This window comes from Lepisma saccharinum, unplaced genomic scaffold (assembly GCF_977018435.1).
Source record: "Lepisma saccharinum unplaced genomic scaffold, izLepSacc3.1 HAP1_SCAFFOLD_345, whole genome shotgun sequence".
NCBI classification, from domain to species: Eukaryota; Metazoa; Arthropoda; class Insecta; order Zygentoma; family Lepismatidae; genus Lepisma; species Lepisma saccharinum.
The window spans coordinates 295,836-322,867 of NW_028143067.1; the positions used below are offsets into that span (position 1 = coordinate 295,836).

Here is a 27,032-nt window from a genome sequence, read left to right on the forward strand (position 1 = left end):
GATGATATAATGAAATTTATGAACGGACACTCACAAACAACCATGCCCCGGCCGGGATACGAACCCGTGACCCCTGGCGTAGGAAGGAACAATAGAGAGGCGGCCTCATGACGTGGTGTTAACGACGTAACTTTCTAATCAAGGGGTCCCGGGTTCAATAAGGAGGCACTTAGTGGTTCGGATTCTACTTTAAACTGTAGGTCCAGTCCCGATTAGCCTTCCTGTGCATAAAGTGGACTTAAAACAACAAATCAATCATTGGACATTCTCTGGCTTTCATCCCTACCTAAGACGAGCTATGGGTCTGCTTCCTCCACTATTGAGTTCAGTAGTTTTGTCCAGAGATATTTCACAGTCAAGAGAAAGACCATTGCTTTTATTAGTTACACAGTCTCGTCCTTACGGTGCTAAAAGAATTGTTGTTTTGCATTCTCGCCATGAGATGAGTTCAGTTAGGTTATTTCACTTCGCTGTTATTCCGCTATTGGCTAATCACGACGATCAAGAAGTGACTAGGCGACATTCACAATATAGACAAATGTCCAGGCCGGGATTCTAACCCGGAACTCCTGTCTTTTTGCTTTCAGAAGTCCTGCCTTTTCCCGGATTACTCTAAGCAGCAAAAATAATCATTTTTCTTCTTTGAGTTTCACCTACGTCACAAACTGTTGCATTGTGGGTTCGAGTAGCCATGATTGAGGACATACGCAACCCAAGCGAGCAGTGCTCGATTGTTCAGGCAGAAGCTCACGTTATTTCACGATATTTCCTTGCAAACAAAATTGGCGGCAAACTTGGCCACTCCAGACGTCACATGAAACGTACCTAAAGTAGACGCACTTTTGGAGTGAGATGGGGGATTTTGTAATTTTTAAAATTACCAGCTCCGGAAACGACTTGACAAGTACAAATTACCCTTTTAAGGGGTTACATTGTAGGTCCGGTCCCGTTTAGCCTTTCTGTGCATAAAGCGTATAAAGTGTAACTCAAATGAACCATGCAGAAAAACTGCCCGAGAGCAGACATTTTGTTACCATATGCCAATACGGCTCAATCTTCATTTCAAAATAACGGTTTCCGTTTCACTGGCCATCAGCCCAGCTTCCCTTCGCCAATAGGCGCGATTGACAATGTTGACCGTTGACCTTTTCCGAAATGTCAAGAAGATATCCAATGGAATTGATTGATGTGATCCCTCCCGCACTTTCTCTCTCTCTCTCTCTCTCTCTCTCTCTCTCTCTCTCTCTCTCTCTCTCTCTAATGAGGATCTACCATGGAAATTAAACAGCAAACGTTCCGAACCCCTTCTCTCCGTTTCGTTGAGAGAGACAGTGCGTTGTAATTTCCGTTTACTCTCCACAGCTTTGTTCCCGCATAGACACATTGTTAGCGCTTCCATCTTTGGTGCGAGAGGTCCCGGGTTCGTTCCCCGGCGAGAGCATCCAAAATATCGGTGTTGCAATCGAGAGGGCAATTGTGGAGCTATTTGAAAAGAAGCTCCAGGTTCCGGTCTCGAAAGCCAGAAAACAGCGGCGATGGGACTCGATGTGCTGACCACGCTCTGACAGGCCCTGTGGCCCTTTGAAGTCTGTTGCGCCATGGATATATTTTAACACTTACGGTGCATTTATAAGATGGTGCAGGACGTCCAAATTCAGGAACTATGACGAAAGTTCCCAACTCAGGAACCGATATTTTCACGTGGAATGTTCCCAACTCAAGATCCGATGTTTTCACATGGAATGTTCTCAACTCAGGAACCGATATTTTTACCTGAAATGTTCCCAAGTCAGGAACCGATATTTTCACGTGCAATTTTCTCAACTCAGGAACCGATATTTTCACGTGGAATTTTCTCAACTCAGGAACCGGTATTTTCACGTGGAATGATCCCAACTCAGCAATCGATATTTTCACGTGGAATGTTTCCAACTCAGGAACAGATATTTTCACGTGGAATGTTCCCAACTCAGGAACCGATAGTTTCACGTGGAACGTTCCCAACTCAGGAACCGATATTTTCACGTGGAATGTTCCCAACTAACCGCTGCCTCTGGAGGGAAGGGCGAGTTCTAAGGACCGGTTTTTGGAGAGGTTCTTATCGTTAATGCACGTTACCCTGGAACACTACGCACATATACAGGGTGTATCATAAGTGATGGTCATAAATGAAACCAGAGATAAATCGCGTCAAACCCAGACTAAAGTTCCTCTTCAACTTTTCCGAGAGATGCTCAGTATCGGAGCTAGACACCACCGAAAGTGTGGGAAAGTGCAGTTCACACCTCTGTAGGACGAGTACTATGGCAGTTAGAAAGGCGGTTCCAAAGAAATCATAAAGGAATCTTGTGCGCTCTACCAGAAACGCACCATGGGAGATCTGTGAGACCTAATGCGGAAGGGACTCCCCATAGGAACTGGGTTTCCTCGTAGAAAGAAAACGTGAAGGGGTATCTGAGGAAGCAGGTGGACGTCAATTATGGTACATGATATCCAGATACCATTCACAATTACAGAAACACGATAGACGAAACCGGGATAATTTTAGCATGGTTGCGTTGCCGGAGGGGCAATGGGCATAGCAACACCGACAATAAATGCAAGCACTTATGATGATCCACGTGCATAAAAAGTATTGTACTTTACTGTAAGTTTCTTCATTCCTCTAATATATTTTGAGTCTGTTGCCGATCTTTTGCTTACAGGTTAGGTTAGCAGTTACACAGGTGTGCGAAATATCAACTGTTTCAATCGCCAATTCATACTTCCCCGAGGCAATTAGTAGGACGCCCTGGGTTGAAAAGACACTTCACTGAAATATCCAACTGGTAAAGACGAGTTCCTAAGATGGCAATGCTTTCATTGGAATTTCCATAGTTCCTGAATTGGGATATCCTGAATATCGGGAATAAATAATATAATCGCAAGGAAATATTCCTCCCTGGAAAGAAAATCTCTTAAGAACCAATCACAATACTTGTACATAAAATCATTGAATCTACAGGGTGATTTAAAAGTCGCCGTACTGTGTGCATACGCTGCTGACTGTATATCGAGTTCCACTGGATTGGCCACCGTGGAATGACCGACACCCTCCTTGGACTTGACACCGCTGGATTTTTATCTGTGGGATCACTTGAAGGCGATCGTTTATCCGGAGATATGGATGCATGTTCTAAGATTGCTGTCCAGACACTGAACGCAGTGCAAGCTGTGTCAAACGCATTGGCATGTGCATTCACAACAATATTGAACATATTGTGTAATCACAAAACTGCTATATTTGCTATGTATGGTGACTTTAGAATCACACTGTATTTTACGGAATGGAATTCCAAGGTACATGTTGAGGCAACACTGTTTCACAATTTGGAAAGCGGATTACGACCCTCCATGTTTACATTCACATCCAATGCTATTTTTCTTCCAGAATATTTCAGGCCATGCAGGTATATAAGCCCTGCATCCTCACCGTGGGCATGCCCATATGCATTGAACCCTACCTCCACACGTAATGGCATGTAAGCTCACAACCCAACGTTTGTGGCTTGATCTGCTTCCCTTTTTCATACAAGAAACTTTTTTTTTTCCAACTTTGTGCATGAAACTCAAAACAACACCGATTCTATTTTGCATCTCTTGTTCCTTCTCTCAGAATTTCATCTTTTTCAGGGGGGGGGCAGCTGTAACGTTTTGCAACTCGAGCGTGAAGGAGATTCATCCGAAAGTTTTCCCTGATGCTCTAGAGACCAATGACCGAGCGCAGACCCTTTCGGATGATCCTTCCGGAACGTAAGCAGTGAAGCCTGAAGAGGGGAGGGGTGGGGGGTGGGGGAGGATACACAAAATGTTCCATTTGCATCGTGCCTCCTTGCTAATTTATTAAGAGATACGGGCTTGCAACAGCGAGCTGAGGGTGAATACAACTTGGCTACCATGAAAGTTCCCTCGCTTTTTTTTTTACCTTGCCTTGTACGCTGACATCTGTAGCATTTTGTATGCAAGTTTTATAAAGGGATTTTTTCTTCGGAAACACACACACACATACATAAGCTAAACCAAAGATAAACCCTATTAATATGAACCCACAGGAACTTTAACTTTGTCTCCATAACACACACTTGCTATCTTTCTATTATTTCAATAGTTTATTTCATGTGGGAAACCCTGTACACATGCCTTCGACTACCTTCTATGGTACTGTTTTGTTGTTTTTGTTGTTGTTTTTGTTGGTACTGTTTTGTTGTTGTTGTTGCTACTGTTTTGTTGTTTTTGTTTTTGTTGTTGTTGTTTTTCTTACTCGTTGAAGTCAAGGGGCATGGGTAGCGTCGTCGCCTTGTAATCCTACTTTAAACTGTAGGTCCAGTGCCGATTAGCCTTACTGTGCATAAAGTGGATTAAATCACAAAATCAATCAATCAATCAATATTTATAGTCAATGGCTACACACACTTTTCGGGACAGTGTACTCTGAGATGAGATTTTTTTTTTATTAACGGCCAGTTTAACTTCTTCTTCTGTGAATAATCTATAATTAATAAACCTCCATATATCTAAAGGGAAATATGCGTTTTGTCATGATTTGAGGAAACACCTGTCGATTGCCAATTATTACTGTTATATTCCAGAGAACTTCAGGTACTGTATATGTTGGAACCTGGGGGCAGGGGTTTAAATTGTAATGGTATGTATATGGAAGGTGGTAGGTTTAAATCGCAGTAAATACGAGGGCCGGACTGAAAGTTTCGGGAAAATGACATAAAGAAGAAGAATGAAAGTACATCAATTTTTTATTGCTTTTCAAAATATTCACCCTTTACAGCAATGCATTGTTTCATGCGATGGAACCAATTGTTGTAACAGTTATGCCAGTCTGAAGTTGGTACCTGCGAGACATGCATTTCGTATGCTTCGATAGCCTCTTCGGGAGTGAAAAATCGCTTACCACGCAACTTGTTCTTCATTGTTGGGACCAAAAAAACATCACATGGGGCTAAGTCAGGTGGATAAGCTGGATGAGTCATGAGTTCAACTTGTTCATGGTCCAGAAAGTTCCTTGTGTCAGATGCTGTGTGCGAGCTGGCATTGTCGTGATGCAGAATGATTCAACGATTGGGGTTTGAAGTTCTGAGCACGTGGAGTACTTGTGTCAGGCAAATTGTGGTACACCATTCTGCATTGACTGTTCTACGATTCTCTAGTGCAACAGTCGCAATGTGACCTGATTTACCGAAAAAAGAGGCAACCATTTTTTTCGACACACTTCGTGCACGAACAATTTTCGTTGGTTTAGGCTCATCCTGGAACACCCACGCAGCAGATTGTCGCTTTGTTTCAGGTTCATAAGAGAAAATCCATGATTCATCGCCTGTGACGATGTTAAACACAAGATTTGATGATCCCGACTTGAACCGTTTGATCATAGCCTTGCACCACTTCACACGGTCGTCTTTTTGTGCTTTTGTTAAATTGTGTGGGATCCAACGGGCACAAAGCTTTTTCACACCTAAATGATTGTGCAAAATTGTTTGTATTTGACTCATGCCAATACCTAAGGAAACCTGAATTTCGCGATAAATCACGTGTCGATCACTGTTGATTAGTTCACGAACTGCATCCATGTTTTCTGGCACAATGGCTGTCGATGGGCGGCCTTCACGAATTTCACCACTAAGGCTAACCCGGCCACATCTGAATCCTTGAAACCAGCGATAAATTGTCGTCTTCGTGAAAAGTTTGGATCATTCGACTAACACACTGTTGCTGTGTTAAACCTTGCCGAAAATCATAATAAATCATGGCACGTAAGTTCTCTCTTGTTAATTCAATTTTTTTACGAACACCTCACTTCAAACTACTATCCTGAAACGAAAACGAATCCGTGTTACATCAGTCCTTGTAATTTCAGTCGACAAATATCACAGTTTACAAATATAACACAATCTAACAGATTGCATAGTTGCCAGTACCTGATTCCTGAAACTTTCAGTGCGGCCCTCGTACACGGTCAAGGAAGGCAGGTTTGAGCCAGCGAACTAGGTTATTTTTTCTACTCCTAGATGGCAGGCGTCTGCCGTTTAGGACATTTACACCCATTTGAGCCGGCCCCCGTGGCGGAGTGGTTAGCACATCGCGCTACGACGCCATTGGACGTGGGTTCGAATCCTGGCCTGGCCATGGATGTTTGTAAGTGTTCATTCATCAATTTCATAATATCATCTCTCATCCTCATCTTCGCAATTAGCCAAAAGTGGCACAAAGGCGAAGTAAAATAAAACAAATCAAAAATCAAACACCCATTTGAAACTGATGTCTAACCCAGCTGGCGCACCTCGGTAGAGTAAGCTGAGGAGAACGGTAGATGGAAGCACAGTGCATTATTTCATTCAGCGTTTCAAAGGCAAACATGTAGCTTATGTGTTGTCATATTTTAGTACAAAGCAGTTACTTTTAAAGATAACTTTATTGACTTTCCACAATAAGCATCCGAGAAACGAACTAGATCTATGAGACGCACTATTATACTGTATTACCTCGTCCATGAAATAAAAGTTTTTTTTATATCCATTGTCATTGGCAATTGCAGGTATTTAAAGTGACTCGTTTGTCTTTAAGTAAGGAAAAAATTCATTCTGTATCTGGCGAATAAGAGATTAGCTCGTTGTTGTTGCTTTAATAGTGGCTCAAACCGCCTATCTTTTGCGGTTTCTAGCCATCGGTAACAGAGAGAATGCTCCGTGTCGGTACTGCTAGATAGATAAGATCCTACTTCTCCGTGTCTTCTTGTGTTCAACCTCGTTTTTCCTTACGACACTTGGGCGATGTACTTTCACTTTCACTCGTGATTTACACTGTGGGAGGGATAACACTTTTAAATTCCTTATCTGTGTTATGTAGTTTGTATGGGGATGTTGTGTTTCCGTGCGAATCTCTAGATCGTCCACATCACAGGTGTTCGAGGGTTGTGATTGACATCAGAAATGGAATACGTAGTCGGAATAGGGTTTTATATAACGTTTCCCGGTGGCATAGAAGAATCATATGCATTATTGTTTGGGTGGGTTCTCCGCATTGACAGGAAGTTGTAGGCACCGCTTCTACTTGTGCCAAGTGCCAAGTGATGATTCAGAAGAACGTGACCCGTACGCATTCTCAATCTGAATACAATCACTGCCCGAGCCAGTTTCATTGACTGATACCAAGGTTGTTCGTGCCGATTTGAGCGTACCACTTGCAAGCGTTTGCGTTTTGGACATCGTGTGCACACCAGTCGTTCCATTGTTGTTGTATTTTTATTCTGACCCGAGGGAGCAAGTCTGTGTAAGGCAATCCTGCTTAGAAAGAAGAAGAAGCAGTTTCTGGTTCAGAAAGAAAAAGAGCAGCGAAAGGACTCGGGAGCTTTGACTGTTTAGCCACGCTTGTTTCGTGGCCCTCAAAGACTATTGCACCAGGGGAGTAAGATTACTAGTAGATAAAATGATTGGAAGATTCTTTCCAATGATAGACATTTCAACAGGGTTTTTAAAGTTCCTGGAACCCATAAATTCTAATGAGTTCTATTGGGTTTCGCCGCAGGACCGGAACCTCTTTTCTCGCCCAATTTAAATACAGTCCAAATTGCGTATTGTTTCATTGAAGAAAGGTTCATGGACCGAATTTAAATTGATCCGGAGAAAAGATCACTGGACTGCAATAAAATTGACCCGGAAAAAAGTTCCTGGACCGTATCTAAATTTGAAAAAAAATGTTCCAGAACCGAATTTAAATTCAGTCTGAAAAAAAGTTTCTTTACCGTATTTAAATTGAGCCGGAAAATAGGTTCCTGGACAGAATTGAAATACTTTACAGATAAAAGAGGTTCTCTAGGTTCCACAACCCATTTACACTTACTGATTTTCTCTCCTGGATCGGAATTGAATTTATTTAAAATTCCTGGACCTTTATCAATCCTGAATTTCAATCACACATTTTCCTTTTCTATATATATGAAAGCACGCTGTATCCTTTTAAATCGCTATGAATCTCCGAAATTGAGCTTTCAACGACATCTTTCATTCATTATGAATACTTCCCGTCCATATTTCCCAAGTCCCATTTCGCCACCTCTTCTTGCGCTTGTAACAAATTAAATCATAGTCGCTATTCAAATACAAGTTGCAAATGAGAAGGGGGGGGGGGGCTTCTATGCTAATAACTCCATATAGGTAGTCTTTTCTTTCGTAAAGAACTGTCGTACCCTTTAATTAGTAAAATGTTTCACTTTTTTCACCCGATTTCCAGTCGCGAGTTTCTAAATTGCTAAAAAGCGACAAAAAAGTTGCACGATTAAGTTTTCTTTGCCTCAAAGTTAAAGCCAATATCAAAACAGGCGGGTGGTAAGTCCATTTTAGAAAGAAGTATGGGTAATTAAAATTTCCGTCAGGGTGAAGATTTTGACCCTTTAAAACATAGAGAAATCTCGTGCTTATACATCGGTATATTGACGTATAGCGCGGAAAATTGCATAGCGATAGACTTTGATATTTTCAGTGTACCAAGGAATTTCGCAACGGAGTGGCGGCGATTGGGTTCCAAAACTAGAGGGGCAAGGTGCAAAAACTGGGGGGGGGGCAAGACTGTTTTGTGGGGGCAAAATTGGCAAAAAGTAGGGGGGCAGTTGCCCCCTTCTCCGCCACTGGAGGGGATTCATGCCACCCTCCCCTCAGGAATCTCTGTGTAGCAGGCGAACGAAATTAAGTCTCTGCGTAAGTAGTGACTCAAGAAGGATCGGCCAGTGAACGCGTGAGAGGAGAAGTTAGCGCACGGAGGGGAAAACGTGGCTGCAGCTACCAGCCGTGTACAGCAGCGCGCACTGTTTTGCTCCTTCCACACGTACTTTCAAAACTCCTTAAACAAAATGGCAGATCTTGTTAAACATTGCCGTTAACAGTAGCCCAAACAATATAACAGTACAAATTCAAAAAAACAAACAACGTTCATATATTCTTACTTGGGGCATGCCTATTTGGTTTTTGACGAAAAAACGAAAATTGACATTGTAGTGTTAATTTTTCATGTTTTTGAAAGGTGTGAGATGTATTTTGTGACCATGATTTGTCACGAAATAATGCGAAATGAACTGCAAAAAGCGATATTAACTCTTAAACACGAAATTTACCATTTATATACAGACTCGACACTTTCTGAAGTCTAAAGTATCCTGTGAGTTATGCAATTCCCGGAAAATTGATTAATTCTGTTGTTAATATTGGAGAAGCAAAAATGGACTCCTTTACACAGAAATAAACTTAATACTCTTATAACTACATAAATGTGCTATTAGAAGTGAAATGTTAATTCTGTGGAATAAGTGTAGTTTTTAAATCAAATTTAGGATTATATTCACAATTTTAAAACCAAAATGTCTTTTCATATGCCACTTTTTTCATCCAATTTTTCACCGCTATAACACCGATATTTCATTTTATTTACCGCTTTTGAACCCGAAATTAACTCAGTTTTTGTACCGAAATTTTGCTTTTTTATTTACCAAAAATATGTGCCTCTAATTCTTACAAGAAAAGTAGCATACATACAGATTGAGCTGCAATCTATAGGTTGTCGTCCTTCTCGTGAGTAATCGAAAGCATCTCCTTAAACACATATTGTAGGCGCTGTAATGGAAGTAAAATACACGACTTTAATTACATGGGAATCCTTAATTTACAATTTGTTACTAAATAATGAGATTTTTTTAAAAAAATGTTACCAACGTGATAATCAAATAGGTTTAGTGTGTACACTGGGGTGGGCAGAAGAATAAATTGAAACCCTTCATTTGTTTTTGTTTCGTATCTAGTAGATTTATATATTTAAGGTTGCACAAGTTTGCTGCATATTAGCATAGACCTATTGCTGATCCACATATATTTTCAACTTTGAGTCAGTGCCTGTAGACCTCAAGAAGGATAAGTCTTTGGGATCCACGTGCAGTCACTTATGAGTCACCGCGAGGGCCTTTCCACCCATCTGCCTGCGAACTGAGGCCATTGTCGAACTTTCTCCTCCATTAGTAAACTTGCTGGTGTAGTAATCATGCACAAGGATACTAAATTTTCATTTGCCCAGAAATTTCTGTAAGTTTTAGGCTGACAGAGGGCAAGAAACCACTCCTCTTCACTGGTGGAAGTGTGCGTAGGAGGCGTCATCTTTAAAATAACAAAAATGGCGTTTTTTTTAGCTCGCTTGATCAGTGTTGCAGCCTTGATTGATCAGTGTTGCAGCCTTGAGGTCGTTTTGTAATAACAGTTGATACCTGATGGAAATTTGAGCTGTATACAGCCGGCCCTATACTTTTTATTGTACTTTTTAACATTTTCATTTGACTCCTGAAATATTTATAAGCCTGAACTCTGAAGCATTCCCAGGACGTAGGTGGGGGGCGGGAGGTACTGAGAAGCACTAAGAACGAAAAATATAATATAGGTAACTCACAACTAAAAACATATCACTGCTCTTTCAGTTTCAGTATGAAACTCTAGTTAGGTAGTCTACTCGTCCACACTATAAGCAAATATTCTTTATTGTTACTTCCATTGTTATTTTTTGTTATTTCCATTGTTATTACATTCCAATGCGAAATGGCCAAAGCTGTATTTGGAATTCTCTGGTAAATAAATAAATAAATAAATAAATTATCTCTTGCTATGATATTCCTACATTTAAGCAGATATTGGATGTGTAACTGACTACATGCTTTCCTGATTTCTTGCTTTAAGTTCACCTAATGCACAGATAGAGTAACGGGGACTGGGCCTACAGTTTACAGTGGGATCCGTTCCACTACGTGCCTCTATCGAGTATCTCACCAGACACTTCCTGATTACAAGGCGATTACAGTGAGATTACTTTCGTAACATCTCTGGCTGTTTTGCATTGGCAGCTTTGGAGCGAGTCATAAGTTCCCGGAGCAGCCAATCAACAAACGAGCCGCTGGCGTTATCTCTACCCGTCACCTATCGCTATCAGTGTTGCTCGTGCTCTGGACTGTTGGTAGGCTCACTAACTGGACTCGCGCGGTCAGCTGGAGTTGTTATGAAAATAATCTGACTTTACCACTGCGCCATCTGGGAGGCCACTAATGAGTTAAGAGAACGGCGAATAAACTAGTTGGCCTTATATATACACATTCTCGATTGTGCCTTAAACGCAGCTCTAACTTATTTCATATTTGTGATATCGGCAGTATTCTTTGAAATGTTACCCTTAAAAGATTAGAAAAACTTACTATAATCCTTGTTTAAAGTGCTGCATACATGAGACTGGTACTTGCATGGTGCAAGATATGCCTCCACTGAGTATTGAACCCTGAACCATCCAGTTACAAAGCGACGACATTACCACTAGGCCATCGGTGAACCCTACATAGTTTCTTACATGCATTCCGTTCGCATTGAAAAGTACTTTGCATATTGGTGACCCATGTTTTCTATTTGTTTACAAAACGCGTTACCCCCACACCAACTATACGCGTTCATGGCGTGGTGCTAAGCACAGGGGAACACTTTACCTTTACCTTTTTTTACAAAATGTGTTACATAATGGTAGAAATTTCGTTTAACATGTTCAAAAAATTCATATTTTCGGTCCTTTTTTTTACAAATGTATTTCATATATCAATCAGATGCATCCACTATGCATCCTCAGAGAACGTGGTGGAGAATTTGAATAAAATGAGACGATGGGTTGAAGCGAATTCAGCACTTGAGCGTGGTGTATTACGGGTTTGCCTACCTCTTAAACAATAAGTTATCTTGTAGTGGGCCTTAACGATGACGTACTTGGGCGAATCAAAAAGTAAGTTACACCCGATCCGTGTTCCTGTACTAAAAGAGAGAAAATAATCACGCTTGGTGGCAGCACTGTCCGGAATGTATTCTCCCCATATTCAAAGCAGCCATGCTGTAACTGCTTTAATATGAGAGTAGTCACCGTGTCAGTATGGCGTGTCGTACTGAGGTGGCGTCCAACATTGAGTTCCGCTCAGTCGTCCGATTTTTGTGGACACGAAGGCATAATCAGAGTGAAATCCATCGCCAAATTGTCGAGGTGTACGGTGGCAATGCAATGTCACATCCCATGATCAGGAAATTGCCAGATGTTCGAAAGAAAGAACGTGAACGACGAACAGTGTGTCGGGCAGCCTGCAACTGGAACACTATCGACAAAACGAAGCATGTGAATGCAATCATCCTTGCCAACCACCATGTGAAAATTCAAAGAGATTGCAAGTGAACTGAACATATCATACAATAGTGTGTCTATGCTGATTCATGACCAGTTGGGTGTATAGCAAACTGTGCTCTCACAGGGTGCCACGATTGTTAACCGATGAGCACAAAAGTCAACTCAATTGAAATTGGACGGAATTTTAAACACACAAGCAATCAAAAAACTGGGCACAGGATTCGAAAAGTGCTTGGAATACCTTGGTGACTATGTCGAAGAAAGTTAATTGTTCATGCATTTTTCTCCAATAATTATTTTCTTTCTAATGTGTCTTGTTCGTTTTATACAGGGGGGGGGGGTGTAACTTACTTTTTGATTTGCTTAATATATGGGGGAGACTTTGCTTGTAAACTCTTGAGATACTATTCTCTGCTATTATAGTTCGAGCGTGTTTTAATTTTATTACATTCGACGCACCGTAAGCTACAGTGTTTCCATGAAATACAATTACCTTTAGATTATGTTACATATTATCCTATATTTATTTATTTATAACATATGTATTTATCTATTTACATTATAACATACTTGCCAGTAGGGTTGTTAAAGGTCAAGGAATTTTAAATAAATTTAATACCTGTCCAGGAGATAAAATGAGCAAGCGTAAATGGGTCTTGGACCGTAAGGAATCTTTTTATGTTCAAAGTATTTCAATTCGGTCCAGGAACCTTTTTTCCGGATGAATTTCAATTCGGTCCAGGAACCTTTTTTCCGGATGAATTTCAATTCGGTCCAGGAACCTTTTTTCCGGATGAATTTCAATTCGGTCCAGGAACCTTTTTTCCGGATGAATTTCAATTCGGTCCAGGAACCTTTTTTCCGGATGAATTTCAATTCGGTCCAGGAACCTTTTTTCCGGATGAATTTCAATTCGGTCCAGGAACCTTTTTTCCGGATGAATTTCAATTCGGTCCAGGAACCTTTTTTCCGGATGAATTTCAATTCGGTCCAGGAACCTTTTTTCCGGATGAATTTCAATTCGGTCCAGGAACCTTTTTTCCGGATGAATTTCAATTCGGTCCAGGAACCTTTTTTCCGGATGAATTTCAATTCGGTCCAGGAACCTTTTTTCCGGATGAATTTCAATTCGGTCCAGGAACCTTTTTTCCGGATGAATTTCAATTCGGTCCAGGAACCTTTTTTCCGGATGAATTTCAATTCGGTCCAGGAACCTTTTTTCCGGATGAATTTCAATTCGGTCCAGGAACCTTTTTTCCGGATGAATTTCAATTCGGTCCAGGAACCTTTTTTCCGGATGAATTTCAATTCGGTCCAGGAACCTTTTTTCCGGATGAATTTCAATTCGGTCCAGGAACCTTTTTTCCGGATGAATTTCAATTCGGTCCAGGAACCTTTTTTCCGGATGAATTTCAATTCGGTCCAGGAACCTTTTCTCCGGATGAATTTCAATTCGGTCCAGGAACCTTTTTTCCGGATGAATTTCAATTCGGTCCAGGAACCTTTTTTCCGGATGAATTTCAATTCGGTCCAGGAACCTTTTTTCCGGATGAATTTCAATTCGGTCCAGGAACCTTTTTTCCGGATGAATTTCAATTCGGCCCAGCAACCTTTTTTCCGGATGAATTTCAATTCGGCCCAGGAACCTTTTTTCCGGATGAATTTCAATTCGGCCCAGGAACCTTTTTTTCCGGATGAATTTCAATTCGGCCCAGGAACCTTTTTTTCCGGATGAATTTCAATTCGGTCCAGGAACCTTTTTTTCCGGATGAATTTCAATTCGGTCCAGGAACCTTTTTTCCGGATGAATTTCAATTCGGTCCAGGAACCTTTTTTCCGGATGAATTTCAATTCGGTCCAGGAACCTTTTTTCCGGATGAATTTCAATTCGGTCCAGGAACCTTTTTTCCGGATGAATTTCAATTCGGTCCAGGAACCTTTTTTCCGGATGAATTTCAATTCGGTCCAGGAACCTTTTTTCCGGATGAATTTCAATTCGGCCCAGCAACCTTTTTTCCGGATGAATTTCAATTCGGTCCAGGAACCATTTTTCCTGATTAATTTCAATTCGGTCCAGGAACCTTTTTTCCGGATGAATTTCAATTCGGTCCAGGAACCTTTTTTCCGGATGAATTTCAATTCGGCCCAGCAACCTTTTTTCCGGATGAATTTCAATTCGGTCAAGGAACCTTTTTTCCGGATGAATTTCAATTCGGTCCAGGAACCTTTTTTCCGGATGAATTTCAATTCGGTCCAGGAACCTTTTTTCCGGATGAATTTCAATTCGGTCCAGGAACCTTTTTTCCGGATGAATTTCAATTCGGTCCAGGAACCTTTTTTCCGGATGAATTTCAATTCGGTCCAGGAACCTTTTTTCCGGATGAATTTCAATTCGGTCCAGGAACCTTTTTTCCGGATGAATTTCAATTCGGTCCAGGAACCTTTTTTCCGGATGAATTTCAATTCGGCCCAGCAACCTTTTTTCCGGATGAATTTCAATTCGGCCCAGGAACCTTTTTTCCGGATGAATTTCAATTCGGCCCAGGAACCTTTTTTCCGGATGAATTTCAATTCGGTCCAGGAACCTTTTTTCCGGATGAATTTCAATTCGGTCCAGGAACCTTTTTTCCGGATGAATTTCAATTCGGTCCAGGAACCTTTTTTCCGGATGAATTTCAATTCGGTCCAGGAACCTTTTTTCCGGATGAATTTCAATTCGGTCCAGGAACCTTTTTTCCGGATGAATTTCAATTCGGCCCAGCAACCTTTTTTCCGGATGAATTTCAATTCGGTCCAGGAACCATTTTTCCGGATGAATTTAAATTCGGTCCAGGAACCTTTTTTCCGATGAATTTAAATTCGGTCTAGCATCCTTTTTTCGGGATGAATTTAAATTCGGTCCAGGAACCATTTTTCCGGATGAATTTAAATTCGGTCCAGGAACCTTTTTTCCGATGAATTTAAATTCGGTCTAGCATCCTTTTCCCGGATGAATTTAAATTCGGTCCAGGAACCTTTTTCCAATGAATTTAAATTCGGTCTAGCATCCTTTTTTCGGGATGAATTTAAATTCGGTCCAGGAACCATTTTTCCGGATGAATTTAAATTCGGTCCAGGAACCTTTTTCCAATGAATTTAAATTCGGTCTAGCATCCTTTTTTCGGGATGAATTTAAATTCGGTCCAGGAACCATTTTTCCGGATGAATTTAAATTCGGTCCAGGAACCTTTTTTCCAATGAATTTAAATTCGGTCTAGCATCCTCTTTTCCGGATGAATTTAAATTCGGTACAGAAACCATTTTTCCAGATGAATTTAAATTCGGTCCAGGAACCTTTTTCCGATGAATTTAAATTCGGTCTAGCATCCTTTTCCCGGATGAATTTAAATTCGGTCCAGGAACCTTTTTCCAATGAATTTAAATTCGGTCTAGCATCCTTTTTTCGGGATGAATTTAAATTCGGTCCAGGAACCATTTTTCCGGATGAATTTAAATTCGGTCCAGGAACCTTTTTCCAATTAATTTAAATTCGGTCTAGCATCCTTTTTTCGGGATGAATTTAAATTCGGTACAGAAACCATTTTTCCGGATGAATTTAAATTCGGTCCAGGAACCTTTTTTCCGGATGAATTTAAATTCGGTCCAGGAACCTTTCTTCGGGATCAATTAAACTACGGTCCAGGAATCTGTTTTCAACGATACAATAAGCAACTTGGACCGAATTTAAATTGTGCATAAAAAAGGTTTCCGGTCCTGCAGCGGCAGCCAATAGAACCCATTAGAGTTTATGGGTTCCTGAACATTTAACAACCTTGAATCAAAAGGTTGATTTAGTTCACTACCAATTGTCCTGTGAATATAAAGCGAATGTAAAGTTGATTGATTGATTGATTGATTTGGTGTTTTAAGTCCACTTTATGCACAGTAAGGCTAATTGGGACTGGACCTACAGTTTAAAGTGGGATCCGAACCACTATGTGCCTCCACCGGGTATCGAATCCGGGACCCATTGATTACAAGGCGACGACGCTACCACTGCGCCATCTGGGAGGCCTGAATGTGAAGTTGAAAACTAAATAACACAATGTAGTATTTATAAACAAGTAGGGATGCACAGAGATTTCGAGTTCGAATCCCGGCGTGTGTTCTTTGTGAGTGTCCCTTCGTCAATTTCATCATATCATTACTCATCCCCATCTTCGCGGTTAGCCAAAAGTGGCAGAAAAATAAAGCAAATCAAGTAATTAGTGCGACAAGGACATTTCGAACACTCTTTACACCCAGGGCCAACGACGTGGTGCTGATCACATCACCCCCGCCTTCGGCCGTGATGAAGAAAGTGTTGGGCCCTACCTTCACAGCCCCTATACGCCTTCATGGCGTGATGCAAAGCACAGGGGAGCACTTTAATTTTCTATTTTACTTTACATACACTTAAAATGAATATGGTTAGTTGATGGTGTGATACAGGATAATTTTAGATATTGCAATGAAGCACAATGTCAAAATATGATTGACAGATTGAATGCAATACATTTTTTGGGTGCGTCAACATTTGGATTATTTTGCTCCCTGCACATTATACTGGGTCCAGCCCCTTATCGTAACCAAGATTAACATTTGTCTCTAAGGAATAAAATCTCCTTACCCATGTTAAAAGCTGAAGCTGTAAATGGGTACTCAGCACACACAAGGACAACACACATACATACAGAGTACTAAACTGGCTTTAGATGGAGACGCCAGAGCATCGTTTGCCTATAAGCAGTTACCGTGTACTACGTGGACTGCTGGGTGCCTTACCACGTCATCCCTTACACACCTTCAAAATATAAAGCACATGTTTAAGCAAAATTCATCAGAAATTGCATTTATGAAATATGCACCAGCCCCCAGAATTCAACGACCCATTTATATTAATGCTTAATTTTGCGGGTGGAGAATACTTTACATACGTCACCGGATTCCAGGATCCGTTTAATAAGCATTTATGTGAATCTCGAAGAAGAACAGCGAATGGTAAGTTCAGAAACTTTCCAACGGCCTTAATTGAAACGCTCATTCAAACTTTGTCTCCAGAAGGTTGATCTCCCCCAACCTTAACCAGGCTCTCCCCTCCATCCCCGTTGCTGGGAGAAGTTATCTAGATCTCGGAGGAAGGAAAATTCTATATCTGGCATCCCTCTGCTTATACTTTCAAATGGAGCTGTAGAAGGAAGGGGGAAAAATCTTGAAGCCCTATCTACGTCTTTGCATTTACATCAATCTTGTTTGTAAGGCGAAAGACCGCTTAAATTGATACCAGCTCCTCAAATCCAGAGACACATCTCACCCATAGCTGAAGTCACTTCCAGGGATTAGATAAGAAGATGCCTTTGTAAAAGGTTCCTAATAATGGGGTACGCTTCTTTTTCCATAACTGTTTCTCGATTTGAGTTTTCGGTTGCTGGAAGAGAAAGGTGATGCGGGGTTGAGATATGGAAATCTCTCTCTCCCTCTCTTTCATCTGTGGAACAGGAACTAATATTATGATGCAGGATGCTGAGTAACAGAAGTTTCTGTGAGAGAGATGAGTGGGTGTGGTGGGGAGATTGAAATGAAAAGGCTCAGAATGTCCATCGCAGCATCCAAAAAGGATGGAGAACTCTTTCGAAGTGAAGTACATCAAAGAGGTGTTACGTTGATGTGTTCTTTGGTACTGGATAGTCTTGTATAGCCAAGTAGTGAAGAGGACAGTCAGAGCTCTATATTTTTTGAAGTCCACGATCCTGGATTTGTACACCTGCAGAAAGTATGGGCAAGTTTTAAATCTTTTCTCTCCAGGGAAACTATGTTCCCACCATTTTCTTTCCAGAAGAATGTAGTTATGAAGTGGATATTATCATGTGTCAGAAAGCTCTTGTTTGACCTTTTGGGGCCGTTTACCCACTGTACCCACTCGAAAATTACGTCGATGTTTTATAAATCGACAGATTTCAATGTTTTTACGTAATGTAAAAGTGGTTCCAGCGTTAGGAAAGCACAAATAACGGAGATATTTGATCCCAAAAAATGGCCCACGTAAGTTAAAACCTGCAGTTTCGGAGTATTTTCGAACCTTTTTGTTACTAAAACCTGTTTCTATGTACACTAAAATAGCGAAAGAACACGCTGAAAATATCAGTACCAAACCTAACAGTCCTAATCTAACTAAGCTGCTGTTGTGGAAAGTCGTTTGGGTGCTATATTCACTTGCGCTAAGCCTTCGGGATGTTCTACTTCACAGTAAAGTAACATTCTAAGACAAAAGACGTATTTTACTTCACAATAACACTTTTCCGAGAGTTAAAATGAACTGAAAAGGTTCACAAACAACAAAATCTTCATAAACCATGCAAGGATATTTCACGTTCACCAGGGGGTACAGAGGGTCAAGGGTACCGACCTTTTAAGTCCACTTTATGCACAGATATGCTAACCACGACTAGACATAGCTAGAGTTTAAAGTGGGATCCGAACCATCACATATCGAACCAAGACCCTTTGGTTATAAGGCGACAATATTAGTAGTACGACATCTGGGAGATCCTGAAATTCTTGTGCATGATTGTAAAACTAGCCTATACATATGATGAACTTAACACATAATGCAAAAGTGTGAATTAATACTTTTTAACAGATAGAAATATTTGCTTTTAGTTCAGGGCAGTGGCGGAGATTGGGTTCCAAAACTGGGATGGCAAGGACAGTTTACTTGTCCTTTGTAGATAATGTTTATCATAGAGAGGGAGAAAAGGGGCCAAAGGTGAGGGGCGGCAACTGCCCCCCCTAATCGCAGCCACTGGTTAAGTTTGCCTGGCAGCTTCTACACTACAAGAGAATAAATTTGATATTTATATTGTAAAAATTACAGAAAATAATAACAGAACATTACAATTCTGTTCAAAACCCATTTTGAACAGATAAAACAAATGAAATGCCAAACGATAGAAGCCCTTACACGCATCAACTACTCCAAGTGTATTTTCCAAACCTTTATTAGTTATTCAAAGTACTTTGCTGCTATGAAAATTTAGGATCTGGAGATCTAACTTAATGGCCGTTTGTGTGGTAAAAACATTAGTGATTTATCTTCTGCCCATTTCTCCAGAGCAACGATCTCTAGGTAAAAAGGTGTCATTTTCAAATTAGGGTCTCCCTTATCGCACAACATTAAAGCTACCTTGAGTCCTGACGTCAGACAAGGAATGCCTACGTTGTTAGGTTTGGTTCTATTAGTATAATACACTAATAATTTATTATTCATTGACGTGTACTGAGGAGTAGCTAGTCTAGCAGAGATAGATCAATCAATCTCACATCTCTAACTATTTTCAAATCACAATATTTATTGTCTTGTTTAAGCCACAGTTCATATGCAACATTTCTTTTTCCACGCGCTTCTCGTCCATCGGTGCGATACGCGGGCAAAGCTGGCCCAGCTCGCTCTTCCTCCGCCTCACCAGTTTCAGGTATAGAAACGTCCGCCCGAAGGAAAAGGGAAGATTTCTGCCTCTACCTCCCTTGCCCCCTCGCTGCAATGGTTGAAAGTTCGTGCATTCAGGTCCCCCAGTCTATCTCCTTAGATTTCTTTGTAAATCCTCTAAACAACTTACGGGAAATTTTCTGCAGTACTTATGTTCTCTGTATTTACACCACAAATTTTTACACGTTGTACAATATGTATGTATAATATGGGATGTAGTTGTATTATTTAAGAAATGGGAACTTGTTATGTGCAGATAATAATATTATGCTTTCTTTCTTTCTTTTCTTTTTTTAAAAAAAAAGTATGGAATATATAATGATTAAGTTACAAATATTTGCTCAGGCTCTCTCTCTCGCTCTCGTTTTAGTATTGTTTTATTCAAATATACTAATATCTTGGCCTCTAACGGATGTATTTATTTGGGCAGGAGAACGTGCGTCGATATTGTTGTTGGCTTGGTTTATTTTACTTCGCTTTTCTGCCACATTTATCGCTAAAGTACGGATGATATGATGAAATTGATGAAGGGGGCTCATGTGAACAATTCAGGCCGGGATTCGAACCCGTGATAAGCGCGCATTCTTTTCCTATGTGTTGTACTCTGCAGTGAATAATGAAATAATTTGGAATGAAAAATGTATCTCAGAACTCGAAAAGCCAAATGAATATTATTGAAGAAACTACAAAAAAGTGTGTTTTGTTATCTGCTTTGTTTCTGTGCATAAAGTGGACTTAAACCACCAAATCAATCAAACGTGGGGGAGTGGTTATCCCAGCGCGCTAGGACAGCAGGAGTTCCAGGTTCGAACCCCGGCCTTGGCATGGGTGTTCTTTGTGTTTGTTCCTTCATTAATTTTATCGTATCATCTTCGCAATTAACCAAATGTGACAAAAAGTGACGCTAAATAACAAAAATCAAATCAAATCATTGATTGATTGCTTGATTTGGTTTATTTTACTTCGCTTTTCCGCCACTTTTGGCTAATCACGAAGATGATACAATAAAATTGACGAAGGGATACACACAAAGAATACCCATGGCCAAGCCCAGATTCGGACCCAGGATCTCTGGCTTATTGGTGAAATCAAATCGTCTTTTATTTTCAAATGGGGCTGGGGTTTACGTGTACTTTTTTAGTACTCATTCATCATTTTGCAATATTTTCCTGTTATTGACTTTCTATTTTTTACGAATAGTGGGCCCTAAAGGGGGAGGGATATAACCCACACCGTACATCTCCTTGAGCACACCACTGATTGCTACCCCAAGTGTCGACGTCACTGCACGTCACTGTTGTTATTTATGTCTAAACCTAGCTAACCTACAACTTAGGCATTTAGACTAACAATAAAAGCATTCCCCGGTGACGTCAGAACGCAAGGTTGCTCTAGTGTTGTCCAAAAAAGGAGACTCGTCAAAGTAATGCTCAAGTGATACTATAAAAGTGCTTGAACTTAAGTCTCGGAAAAATCTGTTCCATGGCTTTTTGGACATTCTGTATAACACAATACATAAAAGCTTTGTACGAATATACAGGGTGATTCAGAATTCCTATTACACACTTTTAGGGGTGGTAGAGGGGACTTAGTAGATCAAGGACATGGGTTCCTTATCAAAACTTGGTCTACTAAGTACCCTCTACATCCCATAGAAGTGTGTAATGTAATAGGGATCCTGAATCACCCTGTATAGTTAAAAAGTAGTCCGATATGATATTTCACTTACAGGGTTATCAATTTAAGACGTCGCAAAAAGAAACGAAAGGGTTTCAGAAAAGAATCCATCCTATTGGTATGTTCATAGCCTACGAGGCGGTCATAATACAAGTGGTGAAAGTACAAAAATTAAATATTTGCTATATAAATTGTGAATATATTCTCCACAACAATACTATCTCACGGAAGTTGTAAAATAAGTCTATAGTTGAGCTGTTTGGTTCTAGATGGCAGCACCTTGCAGAATCGCTGAACCGGTTCACAATTGTTTCTGAAAACTGTTAGACCAAATATCTCGAAAGCGGTTTCTGTGAACTTATACTACTTATATTCTAAGTAGCACATTATATAGATAGAACACTAGTTTAGTGTCCAAATCATTACATAACATTCAACCTCAACATGATCTTTAGGAGTAACACATAAATACAATGTGACATTGTATATATATATATATATATATATATATATATGCAACGTGAAGTTTTCTAATTATTTCTATTGTCCTTTCAGAAGTTCGACCACCAGCCCATATTGGGGCCGCCGATTTGGGAATCCACCGGGCCCTGGACTGGCTGATGAGGCAGCGCCGTGAGGACTGGGGGTGGGGGACAGATACCCCCCGGGCAGTCCTTGCCCTTCAGCTCGCCAACAGCTCGTGGTTCAGCCCAGACAACCTGGAGAGCCAGCTCACGTGGAAGCAGATGGAGCTTGAAATTGTTCTACAGCTCTGGAGGTGAGTTTGCAATATTTTGCAGCTATTAAGGGTATTTTCTTCCATATCGAAGTTTAGAAGTGATTTCTTATTTGAATTTTAACTGCTTTACAACATTTGGAGCTAATTTACCATTGTGGTTCAGCCCTGACGTTCAACCCTGTTGATGTGAAGTTCTTGAACTTCGCTCTGGTTGTGCTGTTGTTCAATTAAAGAACATGGTTCTGACTTTCGTCAAATTTTGATTGATTGGTTGATTGTTGTTGTAAGTCAACTTTATACACAGATAGGCTATTCGGGACTGGACCTACAGCTTAAAGTAGGATCTGATTGATTCATTGATTTGTTTTATGTTGCTTCGCTTTTCTGCTAATTTTGACTAATCGCGAAGATGAAGATGAGTGAAGATATGATGTAATTGATGAAGGAACACTCACAAAGAACACCCATGCCCAGACCGGAATTCGAACCCGGAACCACTGGTGTCGTAGCGCGGTGTGCCCACCACTCCGTCACAGATGCCAGCTAAAGTGGGATCTGAAGCACTGTGCATTGTGCCTCCACAGGTATCGAAGTACAAGGCAACAACGTTACCATTACACCATCAGGGAAGCCCACTTTCGTCAGCTCTGTAGTTTTAACTGCTGCATGTGTAAAGAACTTAGTTCTGACGTTGTGAAACTCTGGAACTTAGTTCTAGTTTTTGTGAAGCTCTGCTGCTGAGTTCTAGCTGTATACAGTTCGTGAAGTCAGTACTGATTGTTCTGTACCCCTCGAACTTAAGTTTGGTCGTTCATCAGTTCAGAGATACCACATTAACTGTGTTGACTTCTAAGGAAATATCATATTTCATACCTCAAATTATCTAATGCTGTATTAAAATTCTTTGAAACTTTATTGAAAATGTTTTCCGCTGAAACGATGCAATTTTGAGTAAATACAATTACTAATTTTATCATTTATATTTAGAAAACAAAGAAGCATTTATCTCCTTTATAATTTCTTAAACATAATAGGAATATTAAAAGCTTCGTTTCTTAAGCTTCACTTAAAATAAAACATTGTGAAAATCGGTCCACCGGTTCTCTAGATACTGAGACCAATGCTAGAAAATCAAGATGGCGTCCTGTTTCAAGATGGCGGCGGCTCAAATCTGTCAGCGCCACTTCGTATTAACGTATGAGTGGTGCAATCTTGTAACGATGTTTTCTTAACAGATCCTGCTGTACTTTTTCGAGAAGTTTCGAAAGCTGCCACGTAAAGGTGAAGACAAGGTTCATTTTGAAGATGGAACATGATTGCTGTTTCATGATGAGTCTTTGTACTTAATCTTCAGAATATAGAATAATTTAATATTACCAGGCACTTGCAGGAAATTGGATGCAGACTAGAAAATTAAGGAACCCCATGAACGAGTCGGTTTGTTTAAAAGGAGCTTTCAGGGGGAGGGGAGAGAAAGAGTGTTCCAGAACTGCCAATGATGTTTTCACTCTGAACGACGACGTTCATCTGTTTCTTTGAGTTGCGATTGCTTTTGTTTGTACTAAATTGGCTCCAGGAACTCTTCCCTGATTGGAATCTTCTGGAAATAAACAGAAAAGTCGCTAATAACGGGCGGGGGAAGAGGGATGAAAAAATCCCTTTTCCCTTGCCGGTTCCCTAGGGATGAATTTCTACTTTTAATCTCTTTCCTTAATGACTCGATGCTCTGACGTCCCATTAGAGTAAATTGTAGATCCCGCTTCTTTTGAAATGTTTCCATTTTCTTTCCAAGGTGCTTGAGGAAGGTACAAGTCGGGAACATCCCTTAGGTTCCAAAGGGAAAATCTTCCCTTTAATTGATTCCTCGACTACCTGGCTGTTACTTCTTGACTTTTCTTTAAATAACACGTAAAGGGAAAAGGAATCTCCCTGTTGCTTGTATTGTGCTTTGATGTAACCGTCGTTTAATCTCACTTTACTTCAATTTATCTTCTAAGAGGAGACAGCAATTTTGTGACCGCGATAAGTGAAAGAGGCTTCGAGATTTTGAATTGAAAATGTAGCAACACTTAGATACATTGTCGAATTGGTTCCGGAGTACCTCAAGGGTCCATAATAGGACCTTTTCTATTTCTTCTATTAATAAATAACTTACCAGAACACTTGTTTTAATTCTAACAAACTGTTATATGCAGACGACCTAAAATTCTTCAAAATTATAAAAAGTATTGAAGACTGTGTTTGTTTACAGCAAGACAAATTGTTTGAGTAGTTCTTGGGCAACGGTCTGTCTTTAAATGTCTAAACACTCTTAAATTTTCAATATAAAATTCATAATACAGGGTGGCCCAAAAAAGGTAACCGAATAATTTTCGTTACCTTTTTTGGGCCACCCTGTACAAGTCTTAAAACATCGAAAACGGAAAAGGACTTGTGAATCTATTTTGACTCTAAGCTAACTTTCACTCACCATACTAGAAAGTAATAAGCAACGCTTACAAACTTATCGGGCTCATTATTAGAATGGGCAAAGGCTCTTTATTACATGCAAAATTTGAATTTGGGTCTGTTATATGTATAATACAGACTACAAATATAGAGTGAGTACAATCGAAAATATTACGTTACATGGAGTAGAAACTTCAAGGCGCTTTCCCCAGATTTGATTCCATCCGTAATTGACGAGTTCCGAATGCACAGGCTTGAAGATCTGGCAGTCCGGATCCTGCTGCTGCTCTGGAAAATACAGGGTGGCCCAAAAAGGTAACCGAATAATTTTCGTTGCCTTATGTTCCGGTTACCTTTTGTGGGGCCACCCTGTATATAATGGGAAACTTCGCTCTCCTCTTTGGATCTCACAATTTAAGTTACGCGTTCCTAGCAGCAAGACGCGACATAATCATGAAACCTGTTATGTGAATAGGGCGCCAACAAACATTGTCAGAAAATACCCCATCTGGAGAATGATTTTTCTCTAGAATGCCTTTGAAAAGCGTAACAAAAATATTGATTTATTCTGTATGTGTTATATGCAATTTACAAGCGCTGTGATGAAAAGGAAACCGGGCAACATTTTATGATGGTGGACTTTGAACCCATGATAACAAAACTTTGGAGAACTTGTCTTTCAACAGCGAAGAGAACGACACGAAGGTTCACATTGATTGTTTTAAGTTCACTTTATGCACAGAAAAGGTAATCGAGACTGGACGTACAGTTTAGAGTGGTATCCGAACCACTATGTGTCTCCACCTGGTATCGAACCCAGGACCCCTTGATTACAAGGCGACGACGTTACCACTACGCCATCGGGTAGGCCATCGAAGATTCACATGAATGCTCTAGAAAGAATTCTAAGAAAAATATTTTTTTTTTTTTAGTATTTGTAATATCATCGAATTTTTTCGACAGGAACTGAATTTTCGAAGGCTATTGATTGATTGATTTGATTTGTTTTACTTCGCTTTTCTGCCACCTTTGACTAATCGCGACGATGACGATGAGTGATGATATAATGAAATTGATGAAGGGACACTCACTCACAAAGATCACCCACGCCCAGGACGGGATTCGAGCCCGGGACCAGGGTTGTTAAAGGTTCAAAAACCCATAAATTCTAATGGGTTCTATCGGGTTCCGGAACAGGACCGGAACCTTCTTTCTAGCACTATTTAAATTCGGTCCAAGTTACGTTTTGTTTCATTTCAATACTAGGCTTGGACCGAATTTGTATTAATTCGGAATAAAGCTTCCTTGCCCGTATTTAACTTGATCCGGAAAAAAGGTTCCTGGACCGAATTGAAATTCTTCACAGATAAAAAGGTTCTTTACGGTCCAGAACCCATTTACGCTTGCTGATATTCTCTCCCCTGGACCGGAATTGAATTTATTTAACATTCCTGGACCTTTAACAACCCTGCCCTGGGGTCGTAGCGCATTGTGCTAACCACTTCGCCACGGAGATCGGCCGAAGACGATTCGGCAGACTTAGACCAAGAGTTTAGTGCGGTCTTTTGTTTGTGCTAAACCAATTTCCTGGAACAGCAGTTTCCAAAATTCCTCGCCGAAGAAAAGACGCGCCAATATTTCCAGCAACGCCTTCCACTTCTATTGGAGGACCCCCTTAAAAGTTCTCCAAATCAAACGACGAGAACAAACGAGCAGCGGTCATGGCAATCCCATAACTCACATTACGGCCCTTTGTATTGGAGTTCCGCATACAGGTCGATCCCATCCGAGGCCACTTCTGGGGAACTCCTCCCCAGCCGTGTTCCGGAAAGTCTCTAATTTCTTTCTCGCGGATTACCCGCTGGGTGGTCGATAAGTTCTCACAGAGCTTCGAAGCACGAAGGTGTCTCGGTAGGGAATTTGAATTTCACACCAATTCCAGAGTATTAATGCAGGGTGTTCCAAAAGTCACTCTGTGAACAGTTTACCCAGGGCGTCTGAGTTTTGGGATTGGTGTTGTACCAAGTGGCTATAATCTATGTTCCACTACCCAGGGCCCTCTGGAGTCCGTTCGAAGCTATGAGGACCGTTGGGAAGCGAATGCTGAAGAAAAAAAAATATAGTTCAATTTTTCACCACCAGGTGGACATATGGCGCTGAAATCTGGTACACAATGATCTACTGCTGAATCATTGACATAGTTGTTTTATGCTTCCAAAGCGGTAATTCACGTTGGTGGTGCGCATATTGAAACTGACTAGAATTAATGTTTTGCATGTCCGACTTCTGGTGGTTGTTATTTCAACGCCATATTTTCACCTGGTGGTGAAAATTTGAACTATTTGTTCATTATTGGTGCCTTGTTACAGCATTGGTAGCCATCAACCAATACTATGTATGAAGGTCATTGGTATTCGATTAAGTGTTGTATTACACCAG

General features: G+C 40.6%; 1 protein-coding gene across 1 annotated transcript in view; it reads left to right on the forward strand.

The window, feature by feature from the left end:
* LOC145982702 (uncharacterized protein CG3556-like) overlaps positions 1 to 27,032 on the forward strand; it is a gene marked incomplete at its 3' end in the record, with an annotated part of 219,909 nt that overhangs the window by 167,320 nt on the left and 25,557 nt on the right. The window contains exon 2 of the mRNA XM_083116070.1: positions 21,962 to 22,184. Coding sequence (XP_082972196.1) covers positions 21,962 to 22,184 — 223 coding nt within the window. The remainder of the gene's footprint in view (positions 1 to 21,961; positions 22,185 to 27,032) is intronic.